At 41.2% G+C, this 24,127-nt stretch overlaps 1 protein-coding gene across 4 annotated transcripts in view; it reads right to left on the bottom strand.

Annotated features, from left to right (window-relative positions):
* Nucleotides 1–24,127, bottom strand: part of THRAP3 (thyroid hormone receptor associated protein 3) — a 74,724-nt gene that overhangs the window by 18,724 nt on the left and 31,873 nt on the right. For all 4 annotated transcript variants that reach the window (XM_081225831.1, XM_081225830.1, XM_081225828.1 and 1 more), the window contains one exon: nucleotides 1,526–1,693. In XM_081225831.1, the coding sequence (XP_081081957.1) occupies nucleotides 1,526–1,662 (137 nt within the window). In that variant the 5' untranslated portion in view covers nucleotides 1,663–1,693. The remainder of the gene's footprint in view (nucleotides 1–1,525; nucleotides 1,694–24,127) is intronic.

Here is a 24,127-nt window from a genome sequence, read left to right on the forward strand (position 1 = left end):
CAGGCTTCTCACAGATTCCACGTAAGAATTAACTTATTCTTGGGCTTCCCTGGTGGTGCAGTGGTTAAGAATCCACCTGCCGATGCAGGGGACACGGGTTCCAGCCCTGGTCCAGGAAGATCCCACATGTCGTGGCGCAACGAAGCCTGTGCACCACAACTACTGGGCCTGTGCTCTAGAGCCCGCGAACCACAACTACTGAACCCACGTGCCACAACTACTGAAGCCCGCATGCCTAGAGCCCGTGGTCCGCAACAGGAGAAGCCACCACAATGAGAAGCCCACACACCGCAAGGAGGAGTAGCCCCTGCTCGCTACAACTAGAGAAAGCCCGCACACAGCAATGAAGACCCAACACAGCCAAAAATAATAAATAAATAAAAATAAATAAATGTATTAAAAAAAGAATTAACTTATTCTTGTTGGGAGGGTGGGGGTGGGGGGGAAGCCTACCAACCATTTGTTTATAGACTCTTTTAGAAGTAGGACTATGGAAACCATCAAGAATAAAGATTAATAATAACTATTCCTGAGTTTATTTTAAACTGCATAATTCATTTAAGAGAAGGGCTCTAGATACTCATCTAAAATAATCAGCAGGGGCGCCAAGTGGTAAAACTGAGAAATTGTCTCCTTGCCTACTGCAGCTCTGACAAAAAGAATGAAATTGTACAAAGATCCCCTTTTGGTATTTAAACATTTAGATACATCAATATTTCTCTAATACACATATAGAAACTTATATTTACTAACAGGTTCTTATCTACTCACAAAAGAAAGTTTTAAAGAATGAAAAACCGAACTCATAACACAACAAAAGAGGAAAGATGCTGGAAGTTTGGCATTATATTCCAAGACATAGCTGAAATAGGAAATAATCCAACTAAAGGTGTAGAAATTGACTAAATTAAAGAATACTAGCAATAAATTCAAAAGAATTATTTGCACATTTACTAAGGCAAAGTGATGTCTACAATAGTGATTTTTAGGCAGTTGCAAGATGTGTTTTACTAAATAGATGCAGCTTGTTAGTAGTTGGCCTATCAGGTATATATATACAAAGGACTCCTGATTAAGTTTTTTAAGGTTTAATTATTTTAGTGAGTTAAGGTTTCTTTTCCTTGCAATGTTGATCATACTATTAATCCTCTTAGCTATCCTTTCTTTGCTGATGATGCAAATAAACCTTGGTCCAAGCCTCCAAAAATAATCTGAAAAATAATCAGGTGTAGAGGTTTGAAGCAAGAAGCTTAAATAAAAATAAAATGCTCTTTCTTCCACAGTGGATGAAAAACAGTTATGTGCTGGCAGGAAAGAAAAGGAATTAGGCCAACAGCATGGCAATCAAAGATGATTTGAAATTGTAACATTTGAAGAGATCTGGAATATCTTACAGCCCAACACTCCACCTCAAGCCAACCCCGCACCTCCATGTGACACTCACAGAAAGGGTCTAACAAAAGATCTTCAGAGACCTATACTGACCAATCAATGATTATCTCATTATACAATCACACCCCCTTACCTCAGCCTGCGTTTCCTTGAACGAGAGACAGACCGACTTCTGGACCGAGACTTCGAAAACGAACGAGAACGAGATCTTGATGCAGATCTTGATCGAGAAGAGCGAGATCCAGACTTAGATTTGTTTGTTTTTGACATCTCTAAAGAGAGGGTCGCTTTTCAATTACACCTAATGTAAGAAAATAGAATCAAACAAATGAGTGAGCCCCTTTGCAAATGAGTGAGTCTCTTGAACTTCCATGGACACTTAGAAACAAACAAAAAAAGATGAAATGACTGTTCAAACCAAACCAAACCAAACACCCTTTGCCCTTTTACCAAGGGGGATTTCTAAGCAGTACAATTCCCAACATACCAACCCACAGCAGCAAATGGAAAACCTGACCTGTAACTCTAACTGGGGAACACCATGAAACACAGACAAAAATGAGGAGAGCTATCGATAACCTGGGGCACACAGTCTTTTCTCAATAAGCAGACAAGTTTTGCAAACTAAGTTAACTGTTAATAAAAGTACTGAGGGCTTCCCCGGTGGCACAGTGGTTGAAGAGTCCACCTGCCGATGCAGGGGACACAGGTTCGTGCCCCGGTCCGGGAAGATCCCACATGCCGCGGAGCGGCTAGGCCTGTGAGCCATGGCCGCTGAGCCTGCACCTCCGCAACGGGAGAGGGCATGACAGTGAGAGGCCCGCGTACCGCAAAATAAATAAATAAATAAAAATATAAATAAATGAATGAATGAATGAATGAACTGAGATGACCTGAGACAGGCTTCCCAGTCCTCACAGAAGAAACTCTATGCAATGACATCTTGGTTATAGAGTTTGTGGCACATCTTACCATTTCCCTACTTCCTGGACCCTGAATCCATGAGGCATATCCTTAATATTTACTTCAAAGGAAAAGGTTTAAAGTGTGAGAGATTCTGTAACCTCCTTTACACCTACAATTATGTATTACACCTATAATTATAATCATACATCTGCTCATTACATCTATAGTTATATCTTTCCATTTTGTATTTTTCTAATTTTTATCTTCTTTTTTATCTTCTTCAGTATTACCAAGTACCTATGTATATTATTTATCTTAGCAAAGAATTAAAATCTGTTTATTTGTGCTCAAAAAAAAACAGTGTGACAGAATATCCTCAAATATTGTAACACCACAACAGGATGTACTACATCCTGTAAAATATAGGATTTTTTTTTTGGCTGCGTTGCGTCTTCGTTGCTGCGCACTGGCTTTCTCTAGTTGTGGCGAGCAGGGGCTACTCTTTGTTGCAGTGCGCGGGCTTCTCATTGCGGTGGCCTCTCTTGTTGCGGAGCACGGGCTCTAGGCGCGCGTGCTTCAGTACTTGTGGCTCGCGGGCTCTAGAGCGCAGGCTCAGTAGTTGTGGGGCACGGGCTTAGCAGCTCTGCAGCACGTGGGATCTTCCTGGACCAGGGCTCGAACCCACGTCCCCTGCATTGGCAGGCAGATTGTTAACCACTGCGCCACCAGAGAAGTCCCAAAATACAGGATATTAATCCATAAACATAGGACTAAAGTAATTTATAAGGAGAAGAACCTCTACTTTCTTCTAGCCCATCACTAGCTTCAAGAGTCAACCTTCTTTCAGGGTCATTTTCCCATGAAAAAAGCAAAACTGTTTTTTCTTTTTTTTTCAAAGATCAGAAAGCTAGTTAATACCCAAACCAGACCAGAACTCCAGGACTTATCCTATCACACCTCGCTGCCTCACTGCCTAACAAAAGAGTCTTTTATGTAATGTTGCGCCTGGCTTGTGAAGGGAAAACAATAGAAAACAATAATCAATGAACATTTCACCCTCCCCTATCTCTCAGATTTTCTTGCTATTCAGATCCCAACTCAAAAGCTATCTCCCCAGAGGTTTGCCCTGGCCACCCAATCAAAAGCAGCCACCCAGTCATTCTCTAAGGTCTAGTCCAGTACCTTGTTTTCTTCTTCCCAGCACTAAATCCAGTACTTGAAACTTGTTTACTTTGTACTTGTTTACTTTGTTTTTCCTCCTCTACCCAAGTAGGATGTAAGCTCCCACCAGCAGAAATCTCATCTTTCTTATTTACTGCTGTATCCTCAATGCCCAGAACAGCAAACACTTAAACAGTATTTTTATTAACTTAACCTCAAGGAGGGTATTATTACATCACTTTTTACAGATGCCCATACTGAGACATGAAGAAGGTAACTAACTTGCCCAAGGGCACTCTGCTTTAAGTGGCAGGGCTGGGATTTGAACCCAGGTGACCTGGCTCTAAACCAGTGCTCTTAACTACCATTATACAGCCTCGGCAGAGCAGTGTCTGGCACACAGAAGGCATGCAGAGACTTGTGGGATGAATAAATGATTCAAGTCTCCACTCTTACTGAGTTTAGGATCTGGTAAAGAAGGCAAGACAGAGACCAACTGAAAGGTGGTATCTGTTTATAATTACTATATTCAAGTTTTAGATTTGAATTTTAAGAACTTTTGGAAAGGCAAAGAAGTCCGAGAAGCTGCTATAGCTCCAGCTCATAAGGGAAATAACCATAATCTCAGAGACATAAATTTAGAAGACTGAGAAAGTGCTAGGAAGCCAGAGACAAACAGTGATAAGTAAGAGATTGCTAAATGAGGATACCAAAGACCTACAGTCTAGATCCTGCCAAAAGGATCAAACTGTTACATGCTTTAGCAAGGTCAAAGATGTTTCAGTTTGAAACCAATTTTTGGAAGTAGCGTCATTATACAAAGCCAGGGTAGAGGAATAAGTTATTTAGAGATATGAGGTGGAGGTGTAAATAAGCAATTTACAGAAACTGAATACTGAAAATACATTGTTTTTCTGGTTGGCCTTCAGCATATTTGGGGATTCTCTAGGTTCATTCTTGCTAAATGGCTTTTTTCTGTTCCAAGTCTAGGGGTATCTTTTCCTAGCAACTTCTCTGTCCAGTCTTCAATTTAGCTTAGGCTAGAAATAAATACCCTTTTAGATCAGTTACACAATGGGTGGACAATATCAGACTTTAAAAGAAAAGGGGAGGGAATTCCCTGGTGGTCCAGTGGTTAGGAGTCCTCACTTTCACTCCCGGGGGGCACAAGTTCAATCTCTGGTCGGGAAGCTAAGATCCTGCAAGCCTGCGCTGCCCGGCAGGAAAAAGGGAAAAAAAGAAAAAGAAAAAAGGAGAAGGGGGAACAAGTCAGTAGAAAAGGAAATACTCATTTCAACTCCAAGTCACTGGAAAATTAAGAACCTAATTTTCATGAAAAGGAAGAAAAAGTCGTCATCTAAATACAGATAAGAGAGACTTCCCTGGTGGTCCAGTGGCTAAGACTCCACACTCCCAATGCAGGAAGCCCGGGTTCAATCCCTGGTCAGGGAACTAGATCCCACAGCATGCTGCAACTAAGAGTTCGCATGCCACAACTAAGGAGTCTGCAAGCCACAACTAAGGAGCACATGTGCCACAACTAAGGAGAACACGTGCCACAACTAAGGAGCCCACTGGTAGCAACTAAGACCCGACACACGGAATAAAGACACAGACCTACTAGAGAATGGACTTGAGGATATGGGGAGGGGGAAGGGTAAGCTGTGACAAAGCGAAAGAGAGGCATGGACATATATACACTACCAAACATAAGGTAGATAGATAGTGGGAAGCAGCCGCAGAGCACAGGGAGATCAGCTTGGTGCTTTGTGACCACCTGGAGGGGTGGGATGGGGAGGGTGGGAGGGAGGGAGATGCATGAGGGAAGGGATGTGGGAACAGATGTATATGTATGACTGATTCACTTTGTTATAAAGCAGAAACTAATAAAAAAAAATTAAAAAAAAAAAAGACCCGACACAACCAAGTGAACAAATAGAAAGGCGGCAAAGTATTTTTTAAAAATACAGCTAGTGGGCTTCCCTGGTGGCGCAGTGGTTGACAGTCCGCCTGCCAATGCAGGGGACACGGGTTCGTGCCCCGGTCCGGGAAGATCCCACATGCCGCAAAGTGGCTAGGCCCGTGAGCCATGGCCGCTGAGCCTGCACGTCAGGAGCTCCGCAACGGGAGAGGGCCGCATACCGCAAAAAAAAAAAAAATACAGATAGAGACAAATTTAACACTTCTACCTATATTAAATTTACTAGAATTGACAAATGTACTCAAGAGTCACAATACTGTGACACCACCCTCACTCCTAGAACTTCTTTAATGTGAACTGAAACTAATTTTAAAACATCACTACTCCCTGAGAGTTAAGAGGAATAACTTTGGATGATACAAAACCAGAGCTGGAAATAAATCAATGAATATCTTAACTCATTCAAGAGAACTCTAGAGAGTGGACAAACAATGGTAAATTAAAGTAGACTTGGTCTTTGCCTCCATGGAACTTATAATCTAGAGTTACAGATAGATCATAACCAAGCAAGCAAGCAAAAATGTAATTTCAAATTCTGGTAAGTACTAGGAAGAAGGCAAAGAACGCATAATGTTGGCAAATTTATTAAGTGTGGTAGTGAGTTATTTAGACAGGATGGTCCAGAGATGGCATTTAAGCAGTCACCTGAAGACTATGAAAGAGCAAGTCACACAAAAAAGGGAAAGGTCCAGAAGACTGAGAAGTCTCTTCTCCTGATATACATAAATAGATTTCATGTATATAAACATTTTATACAAACATTTTAGTGTAAGGTAGGGACAACCATAACTAAGGCTATCTGATTAAATTACCAAAATTCATTCAAAACAACTCACAGTTCTACTTTGAAGACCTTTAAAACTTCATTGTGTTTACACATAGCTTTTCCCATTTCTAACATTTCTTCCATGTCCATGCTCTAAAAATAGTATGGAAAATATGACAGACAAATATCACCTTGAAAATCAACTTAGCACGTTTTACATGTTACAAGTATTGGGTTGGCCAAAAAGTTCGTTCCGGTTTTTCTTTAAGAAGTTTGGTTTCTGTTCAAATTAAAATTTCCCCCAAAGGAAGTTTTGTTTCTTCAGCAATGCCCACTCTTCCTGGACATGCTGTTTCATTCAGAATAAAATAGCCATGTTCCTACACCAGCAATATAAAAGAATCCACCTATTGAACAAGTAGTACTCAGCATGTTAGCAGGCAGAGATATAGGATCCAGTCCCTAAACTCCTAGTTAAGGGCTGGTATGATCCAAATACCCTCAACTTTCCAACATCCTTCAGATGACATGGTTTCATATCCACATTATCACCCTGTTTGCCACTGAATCAATTCCAGTTTGTCCTCCTTCACTGGGATACTCAGAACTAAATGTAATTCACCAAATTTGGCCTATTATAAAACTATTTAGACACTACTAATGCATCCTAAGATTTCTCTTTCTAGCAGCCACACCACATGTTGATTCAGAGTGAGATGAGTCACTAGGCCCTCAAATCCTTTCTCATAAACCCTTCTTCAGCTGCAAGATATCCTCCTCCTCCATCTTGTATTTATACCACTGTTGTTCTACCCTCCCCCCTTTTTATTTAAAACCCAAGTGTAGAATTTCAAACAGCCTTCTGAAATGGTTTCAGATATAATTCTGTCACTTGGAGGAAGGGTTCATCTTTAACCTGCAGAGCCATGTGAGAGGGTAATTTCCAGACCGACCACCCTTTTTAAAGCCCAAGCCTTCTCCACCAAGCCACTGGTCCTTGGAAGAGCAGATACATTTTAACGTAAAACAAAACAAAGGCCTTAAGGTATATAATTACATGGCTTTTATGTCATTAAAAATACAGATCTTATTTTTCAACTCCAAGCAACAAGAATAATATTGGCAGCGAGGGCCAAAGCAAGCTTCTCTAAATCAAAGACTCTCAAAGATAAGAAAGAATTCAATTACTCCTCTCCCCTTCTCACTCCAGATTGTTAAGTTTCTTCTTAGTGTCCCTAGTGACTATGCCAGCATTGTGTTTGGCACATGGTAGGTGTCTTGCTGAATTCACCAGAAGGAACATTTCGGTAGTTAAATTTAATACTGTTTGCCCCATGTTTGGAACACTGTGGATAGGTTACATTTGGCAGGAGACTGAGTTCCTAAAACTAAGTAGTGCCAAATACAGCTTCTCAATGGGCTGCCCTGGGGCTCCAACCTTGGCAGCCCTAAATGGTCAAGCTACTGGGTTGGCCAAAAAGTTCTTTCGGATCTTCCGTTAAGATGTTACTGTTTATTTTCTTTCATAGAAAGAGGACTTACTACTAATCAAGCAAATAAAACTTTAAGGCAAACATACTATAACCTGAAAACAAAACAACAACATAACACACCCACAGCCTTCCTAATACGTAAAACCAATTCAAAACTAAGTCCTTTAAAGCTCTCTGAACCCATGAAAGGACACAGGAATTGAGCTGGGCCAGGGAACTATTGCGTATGGTGAACAGTCTGATCTCTGGATATCTACACCTAACTGTTTTGAATGACTCCACTGCTGTAACTTAATATTTCTACAGGGTTTTGCTGAGCAAACCACTTTTTTTTCCTTTTCTCATTTCCATTAATATGAAACTTACTATCTCATAGGATATTCAATTTCCTCAAGAATCTTATGCACCTTAAAGAGCATAATCACAGCATTTCTCATGGTTTTAACTCTCACTTCAATATCCACATTACAACCAATTTAAAAACCAAAGTACTAGGTATTCTTTTTAGCACCAACCTCTTTCTCCAGCACCACCTGTTTCCCTGCAGCAATGAAGCAGACAGAGTTGCCTCTTTTTTTTAAAAAATAGATCTTTATTGTAGTATAATTGCTTCACGATACTGTGTTAGTTTCTGTTGTACACCAAAGTGAATCAGCCACATGCATACATATATCCCCATATCCCCTCCCCCCTGAGCCTCCCTCTGACCCTCCCTATCCCACCCCACTAGGTCATCGCAAAGCACTGAGCTGATCTCCCTGTGCTATGCTGCTGCTTCCCACTAGCTAACTATTTTACATTCGGTAGTGTATATAAGAGTTGCCTCTATCTTATTTTCTTATATTATTAGAATATATTAATAACACCATGAAACTTTCATCACTAATTCTTACTCCAAGGACTCATGACTAATTCAAGGAAGAAGGAGTGTTACAAAGGAACAACAGTTATTTTAATCTGTTTAATTTGGGTTACGGGACCCAAATAAGATCTAAGCCTAGAGAATTTCAGGACAGGATCACTAAACACCACCCTCTAAAAGTTAACTAAATGGTGACCTAAATGGGAAGGAAACCTAAAAAAGAGTGGATATATGTATACGTATAACCGATTCAGTTTGCTGCACAGCAGAAACACAACAGTGTAAAGCAACTATACTCCAATAAAAATTAATTTTAAAAAAATGGAAAAAAAAACTAATAGTCAAAACAATGGATAAGAACAATTAACTATGGAAATCTTCCCAAGAAATAGCCTTCCAAAAAGAAATGCAAAAATCTCACCATAAGACTTAGAATCCTTTTAGTCAAGTCCCTAATTTAAGACGTAAAATTCTGTAAGATACACTGACACACTGAAATGTGTAACATCTATGACATGATTTTATAAACACAAATTTTAGTAATGAATGAATACTGACAGGGAAAATGAAGCATGGGAATTTGCATCTTCTTGTAGTTCAGAGGAAAAAAAAGACTATGATTTAATGACTATAACATACATACATACATATATTTATTTATTTAAGCCGTACCTCGCAGCTCGTGGGACCTTAGTTCCCTGACCAGGGACTGAATCCGGGCCCTCGGCAGTGAAAGCATGGAGTCCTAACCACTGGACCGCCAGAGAATTCCCCGTAACAATTATTTAAAGAAAAAATATCCACCTAGAAGTAGGGGGACCAGAGAGTTCAAATCTAAAAGTTAACAAACAGTGTATAGTCCAATAGAAGATTATTGCCCTGCTCTGGCTGAGACAGGCTAGGGGTGGGGGTGTGACATTTGTATCTAGCAATTTAAGGTTTCCAGGATATTTGGGTTGACAATGGGGAAAAGGACTTTATCAATAAATTGGGACTATCCTGAAAAACCAGGACTCATCATTTCTTCAAGGACAACTCAGCTACCCTGATTTGATGGACTTACTATTTAAGAATGTCTAGCTTCTCTTGCTCTGTATTTTAGAATACATTCATCAAAGATCCTTTTATTGGGTTAGCAAAAAAGTTCATTCGGTTTTTTCCGAAAGATGGCTCTAGCAGCATGTAGTTGTCTTTAACTTCATTCAAGACAATCCTGTTAGATTGTATGTGACAGCTGTCATATCTGTGCATTAAAAAAAAAATTATCAAAACTGGTGAACTTTTGTGTAGCCATTTTAATATGAAGATGGAAGAAAAAAAGCAATGTTTTCAGCATCTTATGCTTTATTATTTCAAGAAAGGTAAAAACGTAACTGAAATGCAAAAAAGATCTGCACAGTGTATGGAAAGGGTGCTGTGACTAATCGAACATGTCAAAAGTGGTTTGTGAAGTTTTGTGCTGGAGATTTCCTGCTGGACAATGCTCCACAGTTGGGTAGACCAGTTGAAGTTGATAGCAATCAAACTGAGACATTAACTGAGAACAATCAATGTTATACCATGAGGGAGACAGCTGACATACTCAAAATATCCAAATCAAGTGCTGAAAATCATTTGCACCAGCTTGGTTACGTTAATTGCTTTGATGTTTGGGTTCCACGTAAGTGAAAAAAACCTTCTTAACCATATTTCCTCATGCAATTCTCTACTTAAACATAACGAAAACATTCCATTTTTAAAACAAATTATGACGGGCGATGAAAAGTGGATACTGTACAATAATGTGGAATGGAAGAGATAGTGGGGCAAGCAAAATGAACCACCACCAACCACACCAAAGGCCAGTCTTCATCCGAAGAAGGTGATGTGGTGTATATGGTGGGATTGGAAGGGAATCCTCTATTATGAGCTCCTTCTGGAACACCGAACGACTTTTTTTTAAAACACTTTTTTGAGGACTTCCCTGGTGGTCCAGTGGTAAAGAATCTGCCTTCCAATGCAGGGTACATGGGTTCAATCCCTGGTCAGTGATCTAAGATCCCACATGCCGTGGGGCAACTGAGCCCACGTGCCACAACTACTTGAGCCCACACCAGAACTAGAGAGAAGTCCGTGCACAAAGACCCGATGCAGCCAAAAATTTTAAAATAAAATAAATAAATAAATAGTTTTTTTTGGCTGCACCTCATGGCATGTGGGATCTTAGTTCCTTGACCAGGAACTGAACCCGTGCCCCTTGCATTGGAAGGGTGGAGTCTTAACCACTGGACCGCCAGGGAAGTCCCAGAAAACTAAATGATTAATTCCAACAAGTACTGCTCCCAATTAGACCGACTGAAAGCAGCACTCAACAAACAGCATCCAGAATTAGTCAACAGAAAACGCATAATCTTCCATCAGGACAACGCAAGGCTGAATGTTTCTTTGAAAACTGTTACAGCTCGGCTGGGAAGTTCTTTTGTTTTCTTTTAAATAATAACAGTAGATCCAACCACCTTCTTCTTCTTTTTTAAAAAAATATTTACTTACTTTATTTATTCTTATTTCTCTTGGGTACATACCTAGGAGTGGTATTGCTTAGTCATGTGGTAATTCTATGCTTAACTTTGTGGGGTACTGCCAGACTATATTCCAAAGCAGCTACACCATTTTACTTTCCCACCAGCAGTGTATGAGGGTTCCAATTTCTCTACATCTCCAACACTTTATTACTGTCTTTTTTATTATAGCCATCCTAGTGGGTGTGAAGTGGTATCTCATTATGGTTTTGTTTTTGGTTTTTTTGTGTGGTACGTGGGCCTCTCACCGTTGTGGCCTCTCCCGTTGCGGAGCGCAGGCTCAGCAGCCATGGCTCACGGGCCCAGCCACTCCGCAGCATGTGGGATCTTCCCGGACCGGGGCACGAACCCGTGTCCCCTGCATCAGCAGGCGGACTCTCAACCACTGCACCACCAGGGAAGCCCTGTGGTTTTTTTGTTTAATATTTATTTATTTGGCTGCGCCAGGTCTTAGTTGCGGCACGAGGGCTGTTAGTTGCAGCAGGCAGGATCTAGCTCCCTGACCAGGGATGAAACCTGGGCCCCCTGCACTGGGAGCGCAGGGTTTTAACCACTGGACCACCAGGGAAGTCCCTCATTATGGTTTTGATTTGTAATTCCCTAATGACTAACCGTGTTGACAATCTTTTCATATGTTTATTGACTATTTGTGTATCTTAAGAGAAATATCAATTCAGATCCTTTGTCCATTTTTAAGTTGAATTATTTGTCTTTTTATTATTGAGTCGTAAGGCTTTCTAAATTATGGATATAGATTCCTTATTAGACATATACTTTGCAAGAAGTTTCTCCCACTTTGTAGGTTGTTCTTCCATTTTCTTGACTCTGACCTTTAAAGAAAAGGGATTTTGTTAGTTTTTTTAATAAAGTCTGATTTATCTTATTCTTTTGTTCCTTGTGCTTTTGGTGTCATATCTAAGAAGGGTTTGCTCAAGGTCACAAAGATTTATTCCTAGGTTTTCTTCTAAGAATTTTTTTTTTTTTTTTTTTTTGCGTTACGGGGGCCTCTCACTGCTGTAGCCTCTCCCGTTGCGGAGCACAGGCTCCGGACGTGCAGGCCCAGCGGGCATGGCTCACGGGCCCAGCTGCTCCGCAGCATGTGGGATCTTCCCGGACCGGGGCACGAACCCGTGTTCCCCGCATCGGCAGGCGGACTCTCAACCACGGAGCCACCAGGGAAGCCCCTAAGAATTTTATAGTTTTAGTTCTTGCATTTAGGTCCATGATCCATTTTGATTTATATTTTATGTTATAGTGCGAGGTAAGGGTCCAACTCCATTCTTTTGCATGTGGATATCCAGATGTCCTAGTACCATTTGTTGAAAAGACTAGTCTTATCCTACTGAAATGTCTTGGCATCTTGGTAATTAATTAATTAATTAATTAATGATCATAAATGTGAGGGTTTATTTCTGAATTCTCAATTTTATTCCATTGATCTGTATGTCTATGCTTATGCCAAAACCAGTTTGATTACTGTAGCCTTGTAGTACATTCTGGAATCAGAAAGTGTAGGTTTTTCAACTTCCTCCTGCTCAAAGACAATTTTGGCTGAGTCCCCTACATTTTCATATGAATTTTATTTTTTAATTAATTAATGTATTTATTTATGGTTGCATTGGGTCTTCGTTGCTGCACGCAGACTTTCTCTAGTTGCGGCGAGCAGGGGCTACTCTTTGTTGCGGTGTGCGGGCTTCTCATTGTGGTGGCTTCTCTTGTTGTGCAGCATGGGCTCTAGGCGCGTGGGCTTCAGCAGTTGTGGCACAAGGGCTCAGTAATTGTGGCTTGCGGGCTCTAGAGTGCAGGCTCAGTAGTTGTGGTACACAAGCTTAGTTGCTCCGCGGCATGTGGGATCTTCCTGGACCAGGGCTGGAACCCATGTCCCCTGCATTGGCAGGAGGACTCTTATTAACCACTGTGCCACCAGGGAAGTCCCTCATAAGAATTTTAGATTCAGCACATCAATTTCTACAAAAAAGCCAGCTGGGATTTTGACAAAAATTGTCTTGAATCTGTAGATCAATTTGGAGAGAACTGCCATCTTAACAACATTAAGTCTTCCAACTCATGAACATGCGACATCTTTCCACAGTGTTTTGTAGTTTTCAGAGTACAAATTTTGTGCTCATTTTGTTAAATTCATTCCTAAGTATTTTGCTCTTTTTGATGCTACTGGAAATGAACTGTTTTTCTATGTCATTTTGATTGCTCACTGCTGATATATAGAAATACAATTCATTCTTTTTTTAAAATAATTTTATTTATTTTTGGCTGTGTCGCGTCTCTGTTGCTGCACGCAGGCTTCTCTAGTTGCGGCAAGCGGGAGCTTCTCTTATTGCGAAGCATGGGCCCTAGGCACGCAGGCTTCAGTAGGTGTAGCACTTGGGTTCAGTAGTTGTGGCACGCAGGCTCCAGGGCACACAAGCTTCAGTAGTTGTGGCACATGGGCTCAGTAGTTGTGGCGCACGGGCTTAGTTGCTCCACAGCATGTGGGAATCTTCCCGGACCAGGGATTGAGCCCGTGTCCCCTGCATTGGCAGGCAGATTCTTAACCACTGCACCACGAGCAAGTCCCAGAGAAATACAATTCATTCTTGTATATTCATCTTGTATCCTGTAACATTACTGAATTCATTTAATAGTTCTAATAGTTTTCAGTGGATTCCTTAAGATTTTCTACATAAGATCATATCACCTGCAAAAGAGATAGTTTTACTTCTTCCTTGCCAAGTTAGATGGCTTTTATTTCATTTTCTTGCCTAACTGCCCTGGCTAGAACATCTGGTACAATGTTGAATAGAAATGACAAAAGTGGACATTCTTCTCTTGTCCCTGAACTTAGGGTGAAAACATTCAGTCTTCCTTCCACCTTTAAGTACAATGATACCTGTAGGTTTTTCACAGATGTCTAATATCAGATTGAGGAAGTTCCCTTCTATTCCTAGTTGGTTTAATATTTTTATTATGAAAATATGTTGGATTTTTTTTTTTACTGTATTTATTGAGATGATCAAGTAGCTATGGTCCTTTATTCTACTGTATTACATTATTTGATTTTCAACAGTTACCATTTAACACCTGTTTTTAAAATAGGTCTTAAAATTAGTCTTTTCCCTGTTTATGGATCTCTAACATAACCTTAATAGAAGAGGAAGAGTCTCTGAGGACTGACCCCATGTAGGCCTGCACTCCCTGTCCCTTGCCCAGGCCCCAGGACTGTTGTCTCTGCTCTGCCAAGAGGACAGCATACTTTTCCAGATCAGATGGCACTATATTTGGTAACTGTTAGGTAACACAAGAGTGCTAACCAAATAAATGTAACAATTTAGGATACCAAACCCAGGAAGCCACTAAATTACCTGGTAAGAGATCACGTCTGATTTGTTGTTCTCCATTTTATGCACAGTGCTTAGCCACAGAGTGGACACTTGGTATGTGCTAATGAACAGGCACTTTCTCTTCATCGCACAAGCAGGAATAATAAAAGATCAGTTCACCAAATATTAACAATACAATCCAAGAATAAAACTAAGTATGTATCACAGTCCTAATCACTACAGCTAAACTAAAAGTTGAGCTCATTCGTATTCCTTGTACATTTTCCTCAAAGGCAGAGAGGTCAAACTGATCTCAATGTTAGGGAGACACACTTCATTTAGCAGTGCCAGGTTAGAGTGAAACTCCACCGCCAGCAAGTCCGGTCAAGACAGCCCTGCTCTCAACAGTCACTAAAGGCAAGAAGCAGAAAATTCTTGGTGAACAAAATGACTGAAATAAAGAAGAGACAGATCCAAACATCAGCCAAGAAAGAAATTCACCATCATAAAGGGCGGTAGGCAAAGGAGGGGGCCTGACTGTGTGCTCTGTGTGCCTCTGGATAGTTAGGGGCAGGAAAGCAGAACTCGGGTGAAATATTAAACACGTTTACTATTTTATGCTTTCCTCTGGAGATTATCCTCTCCTGAGCAAAAGAGGGAGGGAAAGGGAAACAGAATCAAGAGCAGCTGTAGGTATCTCTAGGGAAACACTTTTCCAAGACTTCACCCCCGCCCCCCAACATCCCTGAAGAAATCAAATCAGAGACCCCTTCCTGACAGTTACTCTATTAAGCAGCTCTCTTAAACTATTAAATAAATCCATAAATATAACACTAATTTCTGACGTCTTAAAATTCACAAAGGCAAATACCCACATGTGCGCTTAACACCCTCGTAAAAGGAGAGGAAGGTCCTTTGGGGAGAATGGCAATTTTATTGCTTGAACAACTTAAGGATATAATAAAAGGTTTGCCCTTGCCTGTGTTATAAAATCATAGCTATTCTGGAGTTTAGTACTAAACTTCTTAAACTTTAAACATTGTATTCTATGTAATTTGGTAGAACTTGTTTTTTTTTTTTTTTTTTTTTTTTTTTTTTTTTTTTTTTTTTTTTTTTTTTTTTTTGCGTTACATGGGCCTCTCACTGTTGTGGCCTCTCCCGCTGCGGAGCACAGGCTCCGGACGCACAGGCTCAACAGCCATGGCTCACGGGCCCAGCCGCTCCGCGGCACGTGGGATCCTCCCAGACCGGGGCACGAACCCGTGTCCCCTGCATCGGCAGGCGGACTCTCAACCACTGCGCCACCAGGGAAGCCCCGAACTTGTTTTTAAAATGAGTAATATGAAGGTACAGATGTACATATAAGACATATCTGGGCTCCCCTGGTGGCGCAGTGGTTGAGAGTCCACCTGCCGATGCAGGGGACACGCGTTCGTGCCCCAGTCCGGGAAGATCCCACATGCCACGGAGAGGCTGGGCCCGTGAGCCATGGCCACTGAGCCTGCGCGTCCAGGGCCTGTGCTCCGCGACGGGAGAGGCCACAACAGTGAGAGGCCCGTGTACCGCAAAAAAAAAAAAAAAAAAAAAAAAAAAAAAGATATATCTACATAAGCACATGCAGCAAACTATTAGTAGTGGTTACCTCTGTGGAGCAGAAAGGAAGACATGAAGAGGAAGGGGGCAAGAGAAGGGAAAGACATGAAATGGGGCAGACAGGATAAGAGCATGTGCTTCTTACTTTACATATAAATGTTTTTAGCTAGTGAGTTTACAGGTGACTTCCCCCTAACAGTCTTTTACAAAGTTGTTGACATTCATAGCGTTAATGGTGTTAATTCTTTTAATGTGGAATCAAACATCTACCTACTTTCTTCTGAGATATCTTAAAGATCTAGACTAGTAATTTCCACAAGACCCTAAATAAATAAAACTGTACTTTATTCAAAGTCCATTTCAGGAAAACTTCATTACAATGGAATTTTTTCCCTCTTTTATGACTTTAAAGAAGGTTAAGAAAGGCCAGCCTTATAGCCAGCTGGGCTCTTTTTTTTTTTTTTTTTTTTTTAGTGTTTTTATTATGGAGGCATTGATTCAAACATACACAAAAGTAGAAAAGAACAGTGTAAGGAACCCAAGTACATCCGTCATCCAGCTTAAAAAATTATCAACTCTTTGCAGGTGGGCTCAATTCATGGTCTAAGTCTGGGTGGATACAGCCAGTCTCTGCAGCTATTTCCCCATACCTTTTCCATAAAAAAATATTAGAGAATCCTTCCATTAAAAAATCCAGGCCTGCGGGAGTTCCCTGGTGGTCTAGCAGTGAGGATTTGGCGCTTTCACTGCAGAGGACTGGGTTCAATCCCTGGTCAGGGGACTGAGATGCCGCAAGACGAGCAGTGAAAAAAAAAATCTTTTTTAATCCAGACATGCAATGAGGGGACCCAAAAGGCTCACCTCTACATGCTTCTCCATGTGTGCTCTGCAAATAAGTCTAAAAGGAGAATCATTTATCAGCAAATAACAATTACTGATTTCAGTTCAAACACATTTAAAGTAAATTCCAAAGTGCAACCTTAAACTACCTCCTAATTACAGGGCATGAGTAGTCCAAAATACCATTCCCACTGTGGGTTGTTTCAGCAACTTGTTTTTAGAAGTGTGACTACTTCATAACAACTGAGAAATTATTATGAGAGGGGAGAAAATACACATTCATAAACTATATTTTGGGGTTAGCAAGCCAAAATTGCTAAAGCTTCTAATTCTGTGAAGTCCAAAAGCCACTGTAAAAATTGTGAGCTCACTTCAACTGTTTATTTGGCATTTGGGGGATTATTTGACATTGTAATTTTTTTACCAGTGTGCTTTTATCCTAGCCTTACTATCAACTTCCCTGAAAATAACCTTTTTATTAATGACAGCATATATTTTAGTTAACTTATGCTAATAATGGACTTGTTTACAAAACAAATTCTCAATTGTTCTTCCTATATTGGTTGTTGTCAGGCTGGAAAGAATTCAGAGGAACCAGCTCCAAAAACTGCACAGAAACAATTCAGCACACAGGGACCCCTGTGTTCAGAAACTGGAGAGTGAAGGGAAGCCAATAAAGCCCACACCCTCAGAGAAACAGTATCTGGCCTTCGGTTCTTGTGTCAAGTAACTACAGCAACAAAAGGCCCAACTCTGTGTACTGTTTTCACTATGTCAAAAAAACTAACTCATGTTAGGTATCCATTGACACACAGATAATTTTTCCGAGTATTAAGAAGCTTCCCTGAGGGTAAGCTCTGAAGCATTTATTGGGTTGGCCAAAAAGTTCGTTCAGTTAATGAATAAGCTGTTCGATAAAGTTGGTGGTGAAAATGAAGAGTGTACTTAAAACCGAACGAACTTTTTGGCCAACCCAATAGTTTAAATGTACATCAATTAAGGAATGGCAAGCCTCACATAAAAATACACATGGATAATTTATAATAATAAAAGAGCTTTTTCCCCCTAGGTCAAGATTACTGCCAGTGTGGGAAGTACTGGCCAGCTGGATAAGCCAGCTCTTATCCACAAAGGTTCAATTCCAAGTCCTCCAAAAGTCAATCTCTGTCCTTCCTTTGCCAGCCCTGATTTCTCTGGACAGCAAACAGGAGCACTGTGTTATTTGTCTCTTAGAAAATTCGTAATAAACTGCACAGCAAAAACAGGAAAAAAAATGAGGACTCTTTGCCATCATTTCAAACTTGAGGAAAAAAGTAATTCCTTTCTAACAGTATTGCTACTTACGTTGGATGCTTTGGGCTCCCAAATGCAAAACAGACCTGTTCTGACAGAGTTCTTTTCCAAAAGCCACCAGATACCAGTATTCTGTAGGTGAGCGTGGGGACTGTGGGCTCCTGTCTAACCAGCAGGGCGCCCATCCTACCTCAGAGTCTTCTTGACTTCCCTCCTTTAGAGCCCAAGCACCAGTCATCAACTAATAAATAACATGTTATTCTAGCCTCCTGTTTGGCTGTTAAACTGCTTTCTTCCCTCTCCTATCAGGACCTCCGATCAGGGCAGAAGTGATCTTCTTCATTGCCACTGGTGAGCAATGAAAAGCTAAAAATAAGTAAATAAATAATGGGCACCTTAAATGAGAGAAATTTACCAAAACTAAACTTATGCTCCTAATAAACACAAAACCCCTTATTTGAAGCAGGTGTTTTTAACCTCTCTGTGCCTATTTTTCATCAATAAAATGAGGATTTGGAACAGCTCTACCAACGGCAAAAAAAACTTAAAATGTTTACACAAACAGAAGAAGATTCCTCATCCTTACTTCAGCCATGTCCTAAAAATGGAATTAAGTGGTGAGGGTTAAACTTTTTGCTTTTAGGGCTTCCCTGGTGGCGCAGTGGTTAACCATCTGCCTGCCAATGCAGGGGACACGGGTTCGAGCCCTGGTCTGGGGAAGATCCCACATGCCGCAGAGCAACTAAGTCCGTGCACCACAACTACTGAGCCTGTGCTCTACAGCTCGCGAACCACAACTATTGAGCCTGCGTGCCACAAATGCTGAAGCCCGCGTGCCTAGAGCCCGTGCTCCACAACAAGAGAAGCCACAGCAATGAGAAGGCTGCGCACCACAATGAAGAGTAGCCCCTGCTCGCCACAACTAAAGAAAGCCTGTGCACAGCAGACACAGCCGAAAATAAATTTATTAAAAAAAAATTTTTTTTGCTTTAAAAAAGAATCATCCCTCCACTTCCATCCTATCAACTCTGAAATTTACTGTAGAAGAAATAATTTAAGTTTCATAACATATTCTACCACTTTATAAAAACCAGTGCATCTGCCTGAAAATAGCTGACCAGGGACTTAATTACTTACCTTCTGACTGTACTTAAACTATCACTTGCATGGGGGCAATTCACCGACACCAAATTCAGGCAACACCAACCTCACTTGGGAAAGAGGAGTTTCCAGAGCGAGTCAGGGCTCTGCAACAGACTCCGTCAGGCAGAGGGACACTGCCGGCTAGCTGCTTTCCATCACACAGCCAGCAAGAGGTCACATTTCCTTCCTGCTCTTCAGAGACAGAATTAGTTTCTCTGTTCCATAGACATGGCAAACTCCACCCCTTCCATCTTTCATTTTTTAAAGGAACAGGACCGCTACTTCTCAGTAACTTGGAAAAGCAGGAAAAATTCAGTGAGATAGCTATTTTCCATATGGCACAGAATACAGCATGCCACTAATTATTTCAGGCCTGATTTCACAAAGGAATAAGAGTTTCATAAATGTTTCTCTTTCTTTGTGTTTTGTTTATTTTAAAAAACACCAGAGAAAAGACTGAATAAGATCAAAATGACAAAACTTTGCTGGGAAACCCCTTTAAAACATTCTTTCCATCAACTGCTGTTTCTCCCCCAATCAGAAATAAAAACATATGAAAATCTTAAGATAGCTGGGATATTATGTAAGTCACAGAAAGCAACATAATTTAATCAATCAATGCTGGAAAATTCTGAAAAATACACACAAGTAATAAACTTAGGTCTCAAGCCACCAGTCTGAAAAAAGCTAGTAAAAGAAAATATATGCAAGCAATTTTACACACCAATTTCTTCTATTATTAAGTATGCCTCCTAGAAGGTGGTAAACTTCAACTTCATCTGCCTGCACTGTGTTTTAAATATATGGTTTATCTAACAGCAAAAGGAAGTGACTTGGAATAAGAAAGGCATTCTGGGGGACTTTCAGGAAGTAACAGTCTTTGTAGATTTCAGTTTATTCATTTGTTAAAGGTGGTTAATACGGAACATACAACTTAACTTCTAAAGTTTCAGGGGACTTCCCTGGTTGTCCAGTGGCTAAGACTCCGTACTCCCAATGCAGGGGGCCTGGGTTCAATCCCTAGTCAGGGAACTAGATCCCACATGCCGCAACTAAAAAAAAAAAAAAAGATCCTGGGCTTCCCTGGTGGCACAGTGGTTGAGAGTCCGCCTGCCGATGCAGGGGACACGGGTTCGTGCCCCAGTCCGGGAAGATCCCACACGGCGTGGAGCAGCTGGGCCTGTGAGCCATGGCCGCTGAGCCTGTGCTCTGCAGCGGGAGAGGCCACAACAGTGGGAGGCCCGCGTACGGCAAAAAAAAAAAAAAAAGATCCTGCATGCCGCAACCAAAAGATCCTGTGTGCCACAACCCTGGTGCAGCCAAACAAACAAAGTTTCAGCTTAGTAGACTGGGCTTCATAAACATAAATAGGACTTCACACCAAGCGCTGGTTACTGGAAAGGTAAATACACAATCATTTCACAATTTTTTAAATAGTTTTGCTTTCTCATTAAAGCAGGTTTCACAATCTCTGTACTTTACTTTGGTAAAATTATTGTGAGTATACTCTCCCAAAAAATACCACGGCCCAACAAGTACCGAGAGCATGTTTCTGTTCATTCTATCAGATTTTATTGAACGCTTACTCCACGCTAAGTACTCTGCTGGATGCAGAAAACAAGAAAATCCTGTTGTAATTATAGGTAGAAAATATCTTTTCAGGCTCATAATGTGACTTGGGAAGTTTTCTTTTGCTTGTACTAAAGTCAGAAAGGAAGTCACTAGTTTTTTTTTTTTTTTATTGTTGGGTCTTTGTTTCTGTGTGAGGGCTTTCTCTAGTTGTGCCAAGCGGGGGCCACTCTTCATCACAGTGCGCGGGCCTCTCACTATCGCAGCCTCTCTTGTTGCGGAGCACAGACTCCAGACGTGCAGGCTCAGTAGTTGTGGCTCACGTGTCCAGTTGCTCTGCGGCATGTGGGATCTTCCCAGACCAGGGCTCTAACCCGTGTCCCCTGCGTTAGCAGGCAGATTCTCAACCACTGCGCCACCAGGGAAGCCCCGGAAGTCACTAGTTTTGAAATCTTTTCCAAGTCATATCCCCTCCCCAAATTGAAGTTTTCTTATGTGTTAAAAATAGGGCTTACACTTTAGTTAATAATAGTGTATCAATACTGGTTCATTAATTGTGACAAATGTACCATTCTAATGTAAGATGTTAATAATAGAAGAAATTGGGCATAGGGAATATAGGGACTGTTACAGGTTAAACTCTGTCTCCCTAACCCTAAAATGTATATATTGAAGTCCTAATACCAAGCACCTCAGAACGTGACCTCATTTGGAGACAGGGTCTTTACAGATATGAATGGTATCCTTATAAAAGGGGAAATCTGGACACAGAGATATGTGGCGAGAAGACGATATGAAGAGAAATAGGGAGAAGACAGCCATCTAATACAAGCCGACGAGAGAGAACTTGGAAGAGACCCTTCCCTCACAGGTCTCAGAAGGAGCCAATCCAATCCTACCAACCTCTTTTTTTTTTTTTTAATATAAATTTTTTTTTTTTGGCTGCATTGGGTCTTCATTGCTGTGCGCGGGCTTTCTCTAGTTGTGGCAAGCAGGGGCTACTCTTAGTTGCAGTGCGCGGGCTTCTCACTGCAGTGGCTTCTCTTGCTGCGGAGCACGGGCTCTAGGCGCACGGGCTTCAGTAGTTGTGGCACATGGGCTCAGTAGTTGTGGCTCGCAAGCTCTAGAGCACAGGCTCGGCAGTTGTGGCACAGGGACTTGGTTGCTCCCCGGCATGTGGGATCTTCCCGGACCAGGGCTCGAACCCGTGTCCCCTGCATTGGCAGGCAGATTCTTAACCACTGTGCCACCAGGGAAGCCCCTGCCAACCTCTTGATTTTTGTACTTCTAGCCTTCAGATCTGTGGGACGATATATTGCTATTGCTTAAGCCGCCCAGTTTGTGATACTTTGTTATGGCAGCCCTAGCAAACTAATACAGGAATTCTGTACAATTCTTGCAATTTTCTGTAAATCTTATTCTCAAACAAAACATTAAAAAAAAAAAAAAAAAAAAAGACAGGGGTAATGGTGCCCACATCTCACAATTATGAGAAGACCAAAGCAGATAGATAATTGGGAAATCCCTGCTCAGCGGAAAGAGAATCCATAATCCCAATACACAGTAAGCAAACAAACAGCTAGGACTAGAATCCAGGTTTCATTTAGTGTTTTCCATAACACAATGTTATTTCAAGATGGGCATATAAAGGCGGGTGTAAGTGAGGGAATATGCCGAAGCAAATTACCAATCTGAAATGCCCTGTCCCAAATGAAGAGAACCTTAGAGAGTCACTTTATAATACTGGGCTAGGTTCTGCAGTGAGTAGTGGCTTTGGCACCAAAAAAATAACTGGGTTCAAATCTTGGCTCCTCCACCCATTAGCTGGACAAGATACTTACTCTCTCAATCTTCCAAACATGACCTACACCTCACAAGACCGCCACAGGAATTAAAAAGTGTATGTAAACTGCCTGCCATTCAACATGTGACTTCACACCTTAAGCTATGTTTAGCTACAACTCTAGAGTGGTGAGAGGGAGATATTTAGCAACTTCTCTGAGAGCAAACAGACTTCACCACTGATTCTATTTTCCTGCTATTAGTAAACAATCAGGTATCTTCCTACACAGAACAATAATGTGTTTTATAACTTTATTAGCTAAACTGGCATGTGTTGCACTGAAAAGGTGCAGAGAAGCAAAAAAAAGGTCAAATTCTAGGGTCCTGACCTTTGTAGAATAAAGCCCTTTGCTGCCGGATGGTAGCAGGGAAAAATCAACAGCAAACTGAGGGGCCTTTCATTTAGAACTTACTCATCTAATATTCCCAATGTAGGCAACTTATGGTATCTTCTCCTGAGAATTTGCTCAATGGGTGTCTATTAGGCTCAGGATCATCTATGCAATTAACCTTTCATCATTAGAGAAATAGAATGAACAGCACAGACAGCAACTTAAATAATCTTCGATTCACCCCAGAAGCTCCTCCTCTCCTATATCCCTAGGGTAGGCTGATGGCAATTTTAGTTACTGTTTTAAATGTGTTACCATTGGGGAATATATCCTTCCCATTTTTTAGAGGAACTCTCAGATTTCCTGACTTAATAAAGATACTACAGGCTCTGTTAACTAATCACCTATGGCCTCCTTCCAGCTCTCATTATGATAAACCTTTTTAAAAACTAAGTTTAGGGCTTCCTTGGTGGCGCAGTGGTTGAGAGTCCGCCTGCTGATGCAGGGGACGCGGGTTCGTGCCCCGGTCCGGGAAGATCCCACATGCCGCGGAGCGGCTGGGCCCGTGAGCCATGGCCGCTGAGCCTGCGCGTCCAGAGCCTGTGCTCCGCAACGGGAGAGGCCACCAAAAAAAAAAAAAAAACTAAGTTTAACAGCCAATCATGACACAACTATTTTTTTAATTAAGTTATTATTACTAAGACCTTGGGCTGAACCAGTGGTATATATTGCAATCACCTACAGAGCTTTTTAAAAAGTCCATCTATCAAGATTCTTATTCAGGAAACCAGGATAGGAGTTCCGATCCACTGGTTTACGGACATTCTTTACAGATTCCAAGGTCTAGGACTGTGTTCTCTCTTCATCCCACCATCAATACACAGAAAGCCACTGCTTACACGGAGTTGTACATAAAGCTTGTTCTACATAAAGTCTGTTTACAACTCTCTTAGCAGATAAGTTGTTTGACATCTTTTACAGACGTTAGCCTTTTGGGGATAAAATCAGCTTCCCCAAACAAGTCTATCACACAGAGGTTTAGAAGAGGGAAATATGTATGTTTTTAAATTTATTTCCTT

This window comes from Mesoplodon bidens, assembly GCF_964165515.1.
Source record: "Mesoplodon bidens genome assembly, chromosome: 2".
Classification (NCBI taxonomy): domain Eukaryota; kingdom Metazoa; phylum Chordata; class Mammalia; order Artiodactyla; family Ziphiidae; genus Mesoplodon; species Mesoplodon bidens.